This window comes from Panicum virgatum, chromosome 2N (assembly GCF_016808335.1).
Source record: "Panicum virgatum strain AP13 chromosome 2N, P.virgatum_v5, whole genome shotgun sequence".
Classification (NCBI taxonomy): Eukaryota; Viridiplantae; Streptophyta; class Magnoliopsida; order Poales; family Poaceae; genus Panicum; species Panicum virgatum.
Window position 1 is genome coordinate 50,910,786 of NC_053146.1, and position 16,785 is coordinate 50,927,570.

The 16,785-nt window shown below is 46.1% G+C and overlaps 1 protein-coding gene, 1 long non-coding RNA gene and 1 pseudogene across 2 annotated transcripts; all 3 read left to right on the top strand.

Annotated features, from left to right (window-relative positions):
- Window positions 1-3,029: 3,029 nt before the first annotated feature.
- On the top strand, window positions 3,030-8,696 carry LOC120661033. The gene is made up of 2 exons (XR_005669803.1): window positions 3,030-7,168; window positions 7,260-8,696. It is a non-coding gene; the product is annotated as an uncharacterized LOC120661033 (long non-coding RNA).
- A 2,267-nt stretch (window positions 8,697-10,963) lies between these two features.
- Window positions 10,964-13,051, top strand: LOC120661034 (aspartyl protease family protein At5g10770-like). Its single transcript, XM_039939722.1, has one exon. The coding sequence runs from the start codon at window positions 11,351-11,353 to the stop codon at window positions 12,608-12,610; it is 1,260 nt and encodes a 419-aa protein (XP_039795656.1). The 5' UTR covers window positions 10,964-11,350; the 3' UTR covers window positions 12,611-13,051.
- A 605-nt stretch (window positions 13,052-13,656) lies between these two features.
- On the top strand, window positions 13,657-15,178 carry LOC120658895 (annotated as a pseudogene).
- The last annotated feature ends 1,607 nt before the right edge of the window (window positions 15,179-16,785 follow it).

Sequence of the window (16,785 nt, forward strand, 5' to 3'; positions counted from 1 at the left end):
CCCAACCAGTGATGATGTTGCATGTTTCTCGTCCCAGATGTTGATGCAAGAGGCAACACAATAACGTACGGGTTTATCCAGGTTCCGGCAGTGGGGCCGTACATCCAGCAAAGGGGTGTGCGAGAGTACTGTACTGTCTTGCACTGGGGGTGCCTGTAGTAGGGGGTACAAGCGAGGCGAGAGAGGGAAGCTCCCAGGTCTCTGCTAGAGGAGGAGTTGATTGAGGCAAGTGCCAATATCGGGGCTCGGAAGAGCGTATGTGTTCTACAGAATGGGCCGACGACCCCCTTAAAGGAAAGCCCGCCTCCTCCTTTTATAGACACAAGGAGGGACGGTGTACATGCACAGGGGATCGCGGAAGTCGTCGTCTTCTCCCCGAATCGCGGGAACGCAGTGGCCGAGCACTGTGGGAAATACACTGTGGGGGCATGGCGCCGGGCGTGTCAGTCATCCTGGGCGTCATCCTTGATCTTGCGGAGATAGCGCCGGCATCCTGGTGGCTCCAGCGGGCGGCATGGTCGTCGCTGTGGGAGGTACCATCCTCCTGGCGTAGCGTGGCGGCGTTCCGAGGGTCCTGCAGGTCAGGGTCTTGTCCTGGTCAAGGCCGGAGCCGCTTCCGAGGGTCGTGCCCGTGCCGTTCATGGGATCCGCGGACGGGAAAATACGAAGGAGGTATGGGGAGTTGGCAGTATAGTAGCTGGAGCAGTGCCGAGCATGTCTTGCACTACGTCGCAGGTTCCCACAGTGTCGCCACAGCGTCCGAAATGGTGGAGCAGTGACCGAAGTTGGCGGACAAGACTCCGGTCACAGCCACTGTGGGGAATGGTGGCCTGACGGCGTCTGACCTGGGCGCTGTGGAGGAGTGGTTGGCATTAATACCTCCGTACGGCGGGCGGGTGAGCGGAAGGGCCGTTTGTCCCTTCCGTCGAGGGGTGGCCTCGAGCTAGGCGGAGATGGTTCGCCCTGTCGAGGGTAGTTTCGCTACCCTCGAGCGAGGCGGAGATGATCGGCTCCCCCGAGGGTAGGCTCGCTACCCTCGAGCGAGGCGGAGGCGCGGGGCGCGATCGAGGGCTTCGGCGAGTAGCCCTCGAGCGAGGCGGAGATCACCCCGCGAGTCCGAGGGCGGTGGGGATGGGCCGCACTGCGTACGTGGGCTGCATGTTGGGCTTCTTTGAGTCATTTCCTTTCTTCCGGATTGGAAGAAGGTTGTAGGTCTTTGTGGGCCCGGTTGCCCAGCATGTGTTTGCGTTTTTCGGGCGGTTTTGGTCCCTGATTAGGGTGCCCCTAATCATGGTACCCGACAAATAACAAATCAAATTGTTATTATAGTAGATCATATTTGAATTGTTTTAATTAACAATAAGACATAATTTATGATAATGAACAGGGTGATGTATGATAATGAATAATATAATCTTTTTGAAACAGTAAGGATACAGTGATATGCAAATTTTTGAATTTTCGATACTAGTCGTGCACATGCGTGAACCATACGCCTAGTTATTCAAGATACTGAACGATTGTAATTAGGTTTACCATTGTATGTTTTAATAATTTACATATTTTGAGTCATAAACATTGACAGTAATTTTCTACAAATTAGTTGAACTCAAAAAAAGTTTAATTAAATCTAAAATTTCAATTTTCCTCGTGACAGATGTAGTAGGAGAGAATGTAAATCTTGTTACAATCGTCCTGCTGCGATTACATTTTTTTTGGAGGGTGCTGCCTGCTATTACTGTTAGGGTGTGTTTAGTTCGCGAAATTTTTTGAGTTCGGCAACTGTAATATTTTCGTTTTTATTTGGTAAAAAGTGTATCCAATTATGGATTAATTAGACTCAAAAGATTTATCTCATCATTTATAGCTAAACTGTGTAATTAATTATTTTTTAAATTATATTTAATACTTCATGTATGTGTCAAAAAATTCGATATGACGAAAAATCTTAAAATTTTTGGGAACAACATAGCCTTAGCGCCTCAGCCCGTGCTACCCGGCCGCGCTTGCCAGCCCAAGGTTGTTGGCGCCGGCGGGCTTGGCCCGGCTAAAGCAACCCGGGTTGGATTGGAACTGGGCCGAGCTGGGATTCTAGAGTGGACTAAAGATCGAGCCGACCGGTGTAGTAACTTGTTCGTCGCCGTCGGCACGTCGCCGCTGATCGAACGGTCCAGCTTTGCGTCTTGTCTGCTAGCGCGAAACGCCTAAACCCCACGGCAAGACTGCAATCCTATTATTCTTCGATCTCCAGCTGCAGGGTCGATCGTACGCCTGATCCCGTGCCCTCCCCGAACACACGGCACCAACCCAACCCTGCCTTGCTGCTAAGCCAGTAAGCCTCCCCCGCCGTAACAGAAGTTAGCTCAGGGGTGGCACTGGCGGAGTCGTCAGTCGTAGTCGCCCCCGCTTTTCCTTGGCTCCGTTTCATACCCGTAGTGGGGTCAGACTGTGCTTCCAACATCGGCCGTGCGCAGTCATCACTCACCAATCCGCACCGGTCGCGACAACGTGACACACAAGCTGGTCGTCCCTCGCCTGATGACCTCCCGACACCTTTAAACGGCATTTTGTCCCCCTCATCCGACTCGATCCGATCCAACCCGTCGTCGCTCGGGACCAATATAAGTCGCGTCAACAAAGTGACCGATAATCAAAATACAGGAGCTTTTATTTATTTATTTATTAGGGCGACCGACCAGACTTTACTTTGGCCGTGCCACTACCTAATGAGGTTGCAAAGGTTATTCCTCGCCATTTTTTAAACCAGATTTACTTTTTTTAAGGTGACTTATTTCTTGTAGTATTTGTGTAAGTCGATCGCGAGAGCCGTTCGATCTATGGCCAACCGGGTCTGGCTTTCTCTGTCCTGCGCTGTACACCGAGTGGGCTGGTGGTAAGTAGTTATCTGTTTGCTTGGTGTCCATTCAACTAGTGTGCCGATCCACTCTCTCATCCTCCCGTTCTTATCCATTCCCATTTGCCTCCATGCGCCCTTGCCGCTGAGCCGAGCCGAGACTCCACCCGGCGCCCCCTATGATGCCCCCGCGGTCCCTCCACTCGCAGCTCCTCATGGCTGCCTCCGCCTGTTCTGTCGCCGCCCCGGCCGGCGGGAACTCGGGCCTCCTCCTCGCCGCGGCCGGAGAGAAAAGGCCACGGCTACAAAGCCGCCCGCGCCGGCGGCGGCAGCGGCCGGAGCTTGGCGGAGTACTCCGGTGGGTGTACCACCTCGGTCTCAACTACATCGGCCATGCGTACCTTCCTCATCAACTTCTTCCTCTCCCCTGTTCTCTTGTTCCTCTCTCGTGAGGAGCAGTTAGACTGATGATTTGGGATTTGTTAGGGTTCAAATCGAGATTGTAGGTGTTCGATGTTGAATTGAGATGTATGTGGCTTGGATTTGAGGATTATCTATTGATTAGGGTTCCAAGTTCAGGGTCTTTGTAGTTGTTGAACTGAGATCGACGAGTGGGGTGTCAATCAGAGGCCTAGGCTGTTGTGTCATCGACCTCGATTGCAAATAATCTCCAGCAGTCAGGTTTTAGATGTTGGGGATTCTCTTCCCCTGTGTCTGTCCATTACCCCCCATATTATTTGACGAGTATAAGTCCTGTTGTTCTCTCAGCCCCCCTTGTTTTTGGAAATTTGATCTTTGTTTTTGGACGCTTACTTCAGAGTTGTTTTTTCACTGTTAATTCACACATTCGTGTGCTGTTTGTCTTATTTTCCATGCCTTTAAAATGGCATCACCGTGAGCATAAACCTATTTCTATGTGCATTTAAATATTATTTTACTTATGTTCAGGATGTGTATGGATCGTTTGCAAGATGTGCACACCTCTCATTGCGGTTTTGGTTAGTCTTACATGTGGTTTTGAATCCTGAACACCAGTAAACCCTAAACCAATGCTTGTGATGCGCTAACTGATCTTAAATATTGTATTTAATTTATCCAATTTCAATTTACATTTTGGCCACCTGATCACCTGTGCTTGTAATGAACCAACATTGGCCTCAAATATCTGCAGTCTGATAGATGTTGTCAAGGTTGTAGTTCTATTTGCCTTTTGTTTTCATCAGACTAGAAGTTGTCAAGGTCAGAGTTTTTATCTGCACTGTTACAGTTTTGGCTTAGAGAAAGTACCAGGTGAAGTATGTTTGCCATCTATTTATCTCATACCCCTACTTGCATTGGCTTGAAATATCTGAAGTGTTGTATTTAATCTGTCTAGTGGAATTTGATATTTTGCCAAGCTGCAAGCTGTGTGTAAGCTGTCTATTCTTATTCAACTGTTATCTGTGAGAAATGTTGTCAAATAGACCATGGAATTTGATGTTTTCTTTTGTTCAGCTATCAAGCTTCTTAAAAATACACTTGGTGTCTCTTGTTTTCTGACTGTATCTCACAATGTATTAAGTTAAGTAAAAGAGATTTTTTTGCAAAACTTCTTGCATAGCTATTACTATCGCTACTTTGCCACCGGAGAGTGTTCCTTTCGGCAGCTAGATTTTTCTTGTATATGCTAATTAGCAAGCTATATCTCTTAGATTGGGCCCCTCTGGATGACTTCAGGGTCTGTCACTTATCTAGACTAAACATTGTTTCATCCACCAAGCTACAAGGTAACATATATTTGATTGTTGGTCTAGTAGTTTATAAGCTGAGGAACTACCAGGTCCAGTTTTTTTATTTGGCATCTATGCTTGTGATGCTCCATCTTTTACTTGGATTATCTGCACTCTGATATGAAATGTTTCATTTAATCTGGTCAGTTGCAATCTATATATTTTTGCCATCCTTTTGCTTTCCGACTCTGAGTGGGGCTTCGTTAAATGTTGACAAATACAACAATGTTTACCTAGACTTGAATTGATGTGATATATATAGATTGCTTGCAACTTCACTTCTTTCTCAAATTGTAATTACATCCAGTGGATCGTTTACTCTATTTTGCAATATATAGTTTGTACATACAATTAACACTATAGTTTGCCCTGTCTGATTTCCTGAGTCATCTAGTACTACTGCAATTAGAAGTAGAGCATTTTGGTCCATGTGAACTCATTCAAATACGCTACTCTATGACTGAATGTTTTTCCTTTCTTGCCTGTCCTATCTCTTTTATTGGTTTACTCATTCCAGGTTGAAAGCGTCATTCATTGAAACTTTGAATTACAAATAGCTTATACTAGAATTACAACCTGACTCATTATTGTAGTTTTCTTGGTTGTTACTGTAAAATGATAGAGCAGCTTGTATTTTGGTTACTGTAATTTTCTCACATCAGTTCTTCATATAGCTGTATTTGGGATAGGTTGTGGAAACATGATTGTTGATATATCCAAATCACATTATGGGAGAATATTTGAAGTAGGGCCAATTACATTGCTAAATGTTCTTTCATATTAGCTTATTCAAATTGACTTTTTGCAACACTAATTTCCTATTTATTAGCAATCTGACCATTCTCTGTGTTCCATAACCTAACAGATTGGTTCCTCTTCCTATGTCCATTATATTTTTATGACAGTAACCCATGTCTCGTGTTAAGTATGTAGTGTCGAGTCTTTGTGTATCTTTCTATTTTAATTCAGTTAGCAGCTCCTAGTCTTTAGGGAGTGGAGTCAGGAGAGCTACTTGTTCTCCTCAGGATGTATCCTCAGTTTTTAGAGGCCATCATGGCCATTAGCATCTTCCACTAAGGCCTTCTTTTACCGTTCTATATGTAAGAGAACAAGATAATACCAAAGCTGTGGTTGCAACAAAAATACTAGCGTGTCTTACTCTTTTAGTTTGGTGAGTTGAGAGCTTAAGATTTATTGTGGACTCAATCTGCAAATACACCCTCCTTAGTGTTGTAATTCTGTAGTTTGTTACTATAAAATATAATAGTGAAATACTTCACTAGAATTTTAGATGCCAAATATACCCAAGTATTTTAGTTTCTCCCTGACCTGTTACTTTCTAGGATTGCAGGAATGGAGTTGATGAGATGAGGAGAACTCAGGTGAAGAACTCTCTTTCACTGCAAATATTCATCTTAGAATTTAGTATGTTTTTTAATATTATATGAACATACTTTGAGTTTAAAGTTTTTTCTGCACATACTTTAGTTTCAGAGTTTTGCATTTCTATTTTGGTTACCATAGAAGATTTTTTTAGAGGCTAGGGGATTATTAGTTTGATATATTTACTCTTACTTTTGTTAATGAGTAGTATGGTCTTACATACAGTATTTGTTCATTGTGGTTGCTGATTGGTTAGTTTTGTTTTTGGTTAATTAGCACTCCTGATCAATGTCTAGAAAACTACAAGTAACTTATACTATAATTACACTCACATTTAATAATATAATTTTCTAGTTTAATTATCAAAATTGTGAATTAATTAGGGAGCATTTCTGTCTTATGAAAGTACAAGTTACCCTTTATTGTACACTGATTTTCACACTATATTATATTTGTGAGATATAATGGCCAACCTTTATAGTAGATTCATTATTTTTCAAGTGTTGCAGCGCTCTTGTGTCTTTGGTTTGGGAGCTATCAGCTGTGCTTGCCAGGTGTTTGACGAAATTCCACATTTCCAAGGGGCAGGATAAAGATAGTCTACCATTGGTATGCCCATCATGCACGACTTGTTCTGTATGCTCTCATGGTCTTATTCTTGTCTTCTTTGTGAAAATAAAAACTAATAGCAGAATTGGCTGTCTATTTGTATTGAGAGGCATTGGTCTCTAGTATTCATAGGAATTTTTTCAGACAATGTTTATCCCCTTTATGATTCTTCAAAGTTGTCTGTGTTCATGTTTTACTTCGAAGGTACTCACTAAGTCTGTATATGTCTTGGCTAGCAATAATCTTTGTATTACTACACAAAGAATCTTCTCAAGTCGTAGCATTAATAATTATAGTCCAACTGAGAAAAAAAATTACTATAGTATGTTGTGCTGTAATTTCATAAATGCTTTTGTGTAACTGCAATATTTTTCTTTTCTTCATTAGTTTGATTGTTATTTTTTGTGCTTTATTTTTTCTAAATAAATTACTCATATTGCTTGTGCACTCTTTCCATGGTTATCAGTCCTTGCAATCATATAGGATAACTAATATATTATGGAACCAGGGATCTCAAGTTTTACCATTGGCACTGCAGAGCATTATTAGTGAGGTGAATTTTGATTTCTTAAATAATAGACAGTTTTTTTATGGTTGCTATAACTTCCCTTTTTGAGTAACATTTGTTATTATATTGCTTGCAGGGCTTTGCTGTGGATATACATCTAGGTATTCCATGAATTCAGAAGACTAAATTAGTTCTGTCATGTAAAAATCATATATGATTTTCAGTATAATTTTCTCATTTGTTACTGTAAATATGAAAGTCCAGGTATTTTGATAGGCATGTGAGATCTATATTTTTCTCATTTATTACTGTAAATATGAAAATCTAGGTAAAAATGATGTCCATGCGTGTGTGTGTTACTTATGTGCACTCATCAATGTAAATATGCTAGGTTTTTTTGTGCACAAGTTAGTGGGTGAGGTTTCTCATGTCTAGCTTTTTTATATCCAGAAACTAATTATTAAATGTTGAATTTTGTTACTTGTTATTTCCATAGGTGCTCGTACGGATATAGTCTAATATGACTGCTCCATTTCTCAGTGCTACCATGGCCGATGGTGTTGTCATTCTTGGTCATGGCCTTCCTATGTTGTGTGACAGTAAGGTGAGTGGTCACTTCATTTCTGTCCCAACTACTTTTGACCTAGACTTCTAGAGCTGGACAAGCTAGTATGGTAGTGTCTCTGTATTGTATAATTTTACTTGGTGTTCCTTTTTATTTCATTTTATCTCTGAATGCACAGACATAATTTTAGGCTCGTTTTTTATTCAAAAATACTATGTGTTAATAGTACCTGGTACTGACTGATTGGACCACAATTGGCCAGTCTATTATTTTTCAAATTTTCATTCAAAAGATATGAACTGCATTGCCCTTACACTATTGTTGGGTCTATTGCCAACAGATACTTCATAGCAGCCTGAATAAATCTAACGGGTGCAACACATTATATAGCGGACCTGTTAGGGACAGGCACACACTATAGGAATATTAAGACTTGTATGCGGAGGCAAGCACTCTACAGGAAAGATGGGTGACTTACAGGAAAATAATATATAAGTCATTTTATGCAAAAAAAGACAGTGACTTATACATAAGCAAAAGTAAGTCACTTGACAATGTTTTTGTCGATACTACTACTCTCATCTTCCTATCCTTCACTCCATATTTATTGTTCTAGAGTTATTGCGGGTGATCTCGAGTTGTCTGTGATCGGCTGAGGATTCTTGTTGATATAGAGTTTCAGATTGTGATCTCTCACACATACATCACTTTGAAATCCAGATGGGCCGCCGTTATTCATTTAACTGTAGATTTAGTTTTGCTTTATTGATTATTGGCTCTCTAGTGAGGATGATACACTTTTTGGAGTTTCTGTTGTAGCTTACTATTTTTGTTTCATATGACTAGATCTGATTACTTTCTGGGATTTGTAGGATTGGAGTTGATCAGTTGAGGGAAGGAGAACTCATGTGAGGAATTTTGTCTTTTCATGGAAATGTTCATTTTACAATTTAGTATGCTTATTTGTAGTTTGTTCAATACTGTTAATTAATGTTTACTTTGAATTTACAGTACATTTGTACTCTGTTTACATCAAATTGTCTTTGTGTAAATTATGTATGTAATGCATTTAATTTTTGGATGCGGTCTGTTCGTGCTCCGGAGAGGTTAGTTGGGTTTCGCAATGTTCGAGATTACTGTGTTGTTGTTGATCCAGATGGCAACTTTGCATTCATTCTATGCCCTGAACATGTTGATGCTGAGGAATTGAGGGCTAGGTATGTCATTGTTGGCGACACCAAGTTCTTCTTCGAGTTAGTGAAAAATGTTGTGAAGATGTCTTACTATGATGATACCAACCAGCACCCAAGGGCCTGCAACTGAGTCGGACAGTAGTTTAGTTGTATAGTAGTTTGATTGGTCTCTTATTTTGGATGGCATAATGTCAGAGTTGGTGAGGAAAACACCTGCTTTTGAAATGTAGTTGCAAACTGATATTCTACTATCTACTTTTGGCAAGCAACCATATGTGTAATATTTAAGTATGAATTGAAATCAAATCTGTTCAGATCCACTAAGTGTGGTTATTTTTATTGTTGGAATGTTTTTCTTTAGTCAATTATCATTTTTTTTTTGGTTTTTGGAAGCCTTTTATCTAACCAGATCCACTAACGATTGTGGTTCATGGTCTTCTATCTTGAGGCAAAATTGTTTCTGTTTTGTTTATATAACTTTTAGTTAACTTATAATGACATTAAATTTTTGTTATTTTGGCTGTCCATATTTGGGGATTACGGTTATTAATACACGTTTCTGCTCTGCTGTCTTGTAATTTGAATTCAACACTTACAAAACAAAGTGAAGTCCAGCTATATTTTACGGGGGCTACTCACTTGATTCAGAGCTGTTCCGCGCTTTTTTGTTGATTAAGACAGTCAACAGAGAGTTCATAGTCCAAAAATCAGTCCACCACAGACCAACAGCTAGCCTAGAGAGATCACAGTCCAAAAACAAGTTCATCTCGGACCAACAGCTAGTCCAAAATAGTTCAAAGAATTGTTAACGGGCACAGTACCAAACCAACAGTCAATAGAGCCCACAGGTCAATTAAGACCCACCAGAGACTAACGGCTAACCAAAAGCAGTTCAAATAATAGCCCACGACAGCACCCAATCTGGTTTTGTGCAGCCCAAGAAGTGACTTACACATAAGAACAAAAAATAAGTCAATCAAAGAAAGACAGTGACTTGCGCCTAACAAAAAATAAGTTACTGAAAAAAAAATATAGTGACTTATGCCTAACAAAAGACAGACCCTTTTTAAACAGATAAAGGTAATCATCCATTATTCCAGGATCCACATATATAATCAGCGTCCGGCGCGGCGTCGTCGTTTATGGGAGCATGGCTTCACCTTCACGGTCGTCGCGGTGCGCTCCGCCTCGCGGAAGCTGCCTCGCGGCTGTCCTCGCGGTAACAGCAGCGCTCGCTGCCTCTCCTTCCCGTCCCGGCGCGGCGGCGGCGGCGGAGGCCGGCGGGCCGGGCTGGCACGCCGTGAGCGCTCGCTCGCTGCGGCCGAGCACGGCCTGCACGCCTGCGGAAGGTAGGGTCACCCTGACTCTGCCTTATTTGCTCTCTCGCCTCTTATTAGAGCTGATAGCTTGGTCTTAAAAAAAAAACTGACATGGTGCGCGGCTAACATGGGACACCCAGAGTGCAAATCTTGAAGCACATTGTTTTTTTTAAGAAACAAGAGGCGTTGCCCCCCTACTGTCATCTTGAAGACACATCGTTGGGTGCTAATTTTGGGACTTTGGGAGGGAGAAGCATCCTAGTTCAATTTAGGGATGGTAAAAGGCCTTTAAAGTTTAGTATATACTCCCTCCATTTCAAAATATACATCGTTTGACTTTTTTATCATAAGTTTGACCACTTGTTTTATTCGAAAATTTATGTAAAGTATTGCTTTTTTTATTGTGGCTTGCTTTATCAATATCAGTTCTCCAATAATGATTTAAATTTGGCTGTGTTTGCATAAATCTATTAGCTTATCATTTGGCCAACAAACGGAGCCTCCACGTTCGCTCTCAAGGTTTAGAAATTCCCACGTTAATCGGAGAAAAAAAAACTAAAATTACCCACCACTGCCATTATAATAAAAATTAGCCTTAAATACCCCTGTGCTTAATTAAAAATCACCCACCAATGCCATTATGAAAAAATAAATATAAAATACCATTTAGCTATGTATAAATTACAAACATGTACTGTTAATAAAAATTAAAGCTAACAACAATAAATCAAAATAAAACGAAAATAAGAATAATTATATGCATAATATTATTAAAACTCAACAAATCAAATTTTTATTATAGGTAGATTATATTAGAATTGTTTTAACTAATAATAAGATATAATTTACGATAATGAACATGGTGATGTATGGTAAAAAATAGTATAATATTTAAATAAGAATACAACGAGATGTAATTTTTTGAATTTTTAATACTAGCCGCGCAAATGCGCGGGCTATACGTCTAGTTTTTCAAATAAGACGAGTCATTAAACTTGAGGTTAAAGAGGTCAAACATCCTATAATTTGAAACGGATGCAAGTGGGTATATACATGTACAAATAAATGAGCATCCAATTTGAAGTTTTGTGAATTACACGATGATGATCCAAAGAAATCAAAATATGCATCCCTGATCCGTTCACTTCGCATGTGGCCCGCAGGGGCCTCAAACTCGTCGGCTCTCAAGGTCGTGCACCGCCACGGCCCGTGCTCGCCGCTGCGTTCACGCGGCGCCGCACCGTCTCCTGTCGAGATCCTGCGCCGGGACCGGGACAGGGCCAACTCCATGCTCCGTAGGATCGCCGGCGCGTCCGCGACCAACGCAGCCCGAGCCTCGAATGGCGTGCGCATGCCCGCGCACTGGGCCACCGCAACCCTCGGCACCAACAACTACGTCGTCACGGTCGGCCTCGGGACGCCGGCGAGGTACTTCACGGTGGAGTTCGACACCGGCAGCGATCTGTCGTGGGTGCAGTGCAAGCCCTGCAAGGACTGCTACGAGCAGAACGACCCGCTCTTCGACCCGGCCAAGTCGCCGACGTTCTCCACCGTGCCCTGCGGCGCGCGGGAGTGCCGGGAGCTCCACCCGCAGAGCCAGAGCTGCTCGCCGGACAACAGGTGCCGGTTCGAGTGCGCGTACGCCGACGGCTCGCAGACCGACGGCGACCTCGCGCGCGACACGCTGACGCTGACGCCGTCCGACGCGATCAGGGGTTTCGTCTTCGGGTGCGGCCACCAGAACAGCGGGTTCTTCGGCACGGAGGACGGGCTCATCGGCCTCGGCCGCAAGAGCGTGTCGCTGTCCTCGCAGGCGGCGGGCAGGTACGGCCCGGGGTTCTCCTACTGCCTGCCGTCGCTGTCAAGCGGCACCGGGTACCTGGCCCTCGGCGGCGGCGCGCCCGCGAACGCGCAGTTCACGCCGATGGTGCCCAGCCGCGCCCTGCCGTCGCTGTACTTCCTCCGGCTCACCGGCATCATGGTCGCCGGCAAGGCGGTGAAGGTCCCCGCGGCCAGCATGCTGATCGACTCGGGCACCCAGCTCACCAGCCTCCCCGACGGCACCTTCGCCGCGCTCTGGTCGGCGTTCGCGCGCCTGATGACGGGCAGGTACAGGAGGGCACCGGGCCTGTCGTTCCTGGACACGTGCTACAACTTCACCGGCCACGCCGCGCTGCAGGTGCCGTCGGTGGCCCTGGTGTTCGCCGGCGGCGCCACGGTGAACCTCGATGTCAGCGGAGTTCTGGTGAAGTTGGGTTCGGATGAGCCAAACGTGGCGTGCCTGGCGTTCACGTCCTCCGGCGACGACACGCCCACCGGCATCCTCGGGAACCAGCAGCAGAAGACGTTCGCCGTGGTCTACGACGTAGCCAACCAGAGGGTCGGGTTCGGCGCCAAGGGCTGCGCCTGAATTTTCCCTGTGATTGATCCTGCACGATCACCGGCTGTAGTGTGATTTCAGAAATGGAAATTACATGGCACCTCTGCCAGAGATTATACGGAAGAGCAGCACGCAAAGGGTGGCTGGAGTGTGGAGTGGGTGACCCCGTTGCCGTTACCGTCACTCCGTCAGGCAATGAGGGCTTTGTGCTGCCACCGGGAACACTCCCAAAGAATGTCACCTCGCCGGGCGAATGTGGGGTGCCCGCTTGGCGCCCCTACATCATATGGCACAAGGGACTTAAAATATGCTGCCTTCTGAATAAAAAGTTATTACCTGTTTTAAAAGAATAAATTTTTGAGAGTAATCCATCTGAATAGGAGTGTCAATTGGGGAATAGATCCTATGCAGTCAGTTTCCATGACTACTCCGGGCAGTCAGCAACATCGTGCCATCCGCTGCGATCGAGCGGTGATGAGCTCTCACGCGCTACCCCCTATGCACACGTTATGGCCCAACAAGATGGCGTTTGTATATTTTTAGAACTAGACGCATAGCCTGCGCATTTGCGCGGCTAGTATTGAAAATTTAAAAATTTGCATGGCGTTGCATCCTTACTTAAAGATTGTACTATTTTTTACCATATATCACCATATTCATTATCATAAATTATGTCTTATTGTTGGTTAAAACATTTCAAATATAATCTATCTATAATACTAATGTGATTTGTTGAGCTTTAATAATATTATGCATATAATTATTCTTATTTTCATTTTGTTTTGATCGATTGTTGTTAGCTTTAGTTTTTAATAATAGTATATGTTTGTAATTGATACGATATTTTATATTTAATTTTTCATAATGACATTGGTGGGTGATTTTTAGTTAGGCGTAGGGGTATTTTAGGCTAATTTTATTGTAATGGCAATGGTGGGTAATTTTTATTTTTCTATTTTTCTCCGATTAATATAGGAATTTTTAGACATTGACAGCGAATGTGGAAGCTCTATTTGTTTGCCAAATAATAAAATAATAGATAAGGATAAAATCCAGCCTCGCATATCTAAGGGTGGACGGTCACAACCAAAGTTGCAGATACATAATGTAGCACGAAGACTAACTCGTCCTCTGATGAAAACAGAAAAAAAATTCAGATTACCAGCTGCCTATGCAGCCCAGGAAAGAGGGAACAAACCGGAGACACAGCATGATCCAGCATCATCCGGAGACACAGCATCATCCGCCTCGGCCCTCGGGACGCCGGCGAGAGACCTATGCGTGGAGTTCAATGCAAACCCTGCAAGGACTGCTACGAGCAGCACGACCCGCTCTTCGACCCCGAGGGGTGGTCGTCGACCTACGCCGCCGTATCCTGCGGCGCGCGGGAGTGCCGAGAGTTCTGCTCGCGGAATTGCTCCTCTTCATTTGACAAGTACTGCCGGTACGAGGTTTCTTACGGCGACCAGTCGCGGACCGTGGGCAGCCTCGCGCGGGACGCGCCGGCTCTGACGCCGACAGCAGCCGTCCCGGGCTTCATGTTCGGCTGCAGCCACAGGGACGCCGGGGTGTTCGGCGAGGTCGACGGACTCGTCGGCCTCGGCCGCGGGAAGGCATCCTTGATCTCGCAGGTGGTGGCCCGGTACGAAGCGGGCTTCTCCTACTGCCTCCCATCGTCGCCGAGCACCGTGGGGTACCTCACCTTCGGTGGAGCCGCATCCGCGCCAGAGAACGCGCAGTTCACGGCGATGGTGACCGGCCAGCAGGACGCGTCGTCCTACTACCTCAACCTCACCGGCGTAAAGGTCGCCGGGAGGGCGGTCAAGGCCCCCCCGGGCCGCGTTCGCGTCGGCGGCCGGTACGATAATCGACTCGGGCACGGCGTTCAGCCGCCTCCCGCCGCGCGCCTACGCCGTGTTCCGGCGCGCCATGGGCGGCCGGTACAGGAGGGCGCCCGCCCCGCCGCCCTTCGACACGTGCTACGACCTCGCCGGGCACGAGGCCGTGCGGGTGCCGTCGGTGCCGCTGGTGTTCGGCGACGGCGCCACCGTGGTCGACCTCGACCCCAGCGGCGTGGGACAGCGCGTCGCAAGCGTGCCTGGCTTTCGCGCCCAACCCCGACGAGGCGTCCCTGGGCGTGCTCGGGAACGTGCAGCAGCGGACGCTCGCCGTGGTCTACGACGTGGGCAACCAGAAGATCGGGTTCGGCGCCAGGGGCTGCGCCTAGTGGTTCATACTTCCATAGTCCGTCAGTGGCTGCGGTGTGACGCAGCGATGGAAACGAGCACTGTCCTTGATCCGGCCAACTCTGTAGCACCGCCGCGCCGCCGTGCGTGTCCGGCCACCGCATCTGCTTTGTTCGTGCAATTCTGTGGCCCGGGCGCAAAACGACGGCAGGCTTTGTCCCTGTCCGTGGCGCGGCACCTCCGCCTGAGAAGCGCAGCTCCTGCTCGGCGGACGGGCGCACGCGGTGGCGACGATCGCATCCCGCCGGCCTGGCCGGACTGATTTCAGCCATCCAATCACGCCGTAGAGCGACTCCGTGGCCCGTGAGCGCGTGCACCGCGGGAACCGAGGAGCATGGGGCCCCCGCGCACGGGTTCGGGCCGTCGTCGGGCTGCACTACAAGGCGGCCCAGCACGTTTTTTTTGTGCGTGTGTACTTGTACTGTACGACGAGCATGGCAACTTGCAGTAGCAACCTCTTTCGGATGCGCTTTTCTTCTGCACTGATCTCAACAGATACAAAAATTTCCGGCAACAAATCATATCGTACATTTTTTGTGGGTATAAATCAATGTTTTACAGTTATCCGACTAGTTGCGATAAATCATGGTTAGCCGGGCATATCGTTTCCATGGCACCGATGAGGAGCAACGACTAGGTTTGGGAGACTATAATTCTAGTCGTCCGATTAGTCATTGATTAAGCACGATTAGTCATCTAACTAGGTAAGAAAACAATCAAATTTGCAGTAACGGACCACGTTCACTATGATGTTGGCTACTGGGCTGGCAATCTGGCATTAGGCCCATTAGATTTTAGGAAAACGATCAAATTCTGTTTCAGCAGAGTAAGGTTATGGAGTATGGGAATGTAATAGGAACATGGAGCTCTGGACAGCTCACTCATCAAATATCACAAGTAAAGGACCAACTGACCATCATAGTGGTGTTCATGCTTGGTATATACTATGTAATGTATAATATGCATATTATATCGGTCCTGGTATGGTAGGACGACTATACTAACCACTAGGCTCGCCTAATCAACTTGATCGATGGCTAATCTCGACTAATCACCTTTATTGATGTCATGGTGACAAGGTTCGACTAGACGACTCTAAAACATTTGTATAAATCCTATCGTGCATGATCTTAATGATGTGAGCCTTTTTCAGGCTCGCTCCTCTGATCATGACATCATGCATGTCTCGGTTGCGTCGTTCACTAACCAAAAATACCAAATGATATACTAGTACGTACACAATGACAGGTTAGTACTAGAAGCTTGGAGCACCTTCCCCACCATATCCCTCAAGGTGCGATTACGAATCTAATCATCTCCAGATCTACTGGCCGTACAGTACTCCAGTGCTGGCTAGCTAGTCCAAGTAGGCCCTTTGGCGTTCCAAAAAAAAAAGTAGGCCCTTTGGCGGTTAGGTACAGTTGCTTTTTGTAGCCCGATTTGTTTTGGGCAACTGCAGCCTGATTGCCTGATTGGATGGCCCAGCCCCTGCCATGGCAACCACAAGCAGGCGCCGCTTTCCCTGCCCCACGCTGTCCATGACCATGTCTGACCTCTGACGGAACGCGTCAAACGCTCACGTGCTGATAATCCGGCTCCGCCCGATGATCACACAATCCTATTGTCAGGTTGTTACCGCACGGCTGCGTTCCGGCCGCCACGCGCGCGTAAACTGCACTCGCCTGTCAGGCAACCGATGGGCACCGGCACGCTCTCGTGTCCGGTCCGTCGTCCCGTTCTAGAAACGCATGCATCGCCGCATCATCAAGGTGCGGTTGCTCACAATCATCAGGTCGCTGTCGCCGCCGCCTATCATTTCGAGCTGTCGCGGGTCATGTCGTGGTCAATGGAACCGCTCTGCCTGCACTGCGCCAGGGACTGACACTGGCCCACTGCCCGTCGTCCCTCCCTCCGCAGTCTCGGAGCCATGACGATCTGCCTCGCCGCTGGATCCGTGCA

Excerpts from the sequence above, each read along its gene's own strand:
- LOC120661034 (XM_039939722.1), top strand. The coding sequence starts at position 11,351 with ATGTGGCCCGCAGGGGCCTCAAACTCGTCGGCTCTCAAGGTCGTGCAC.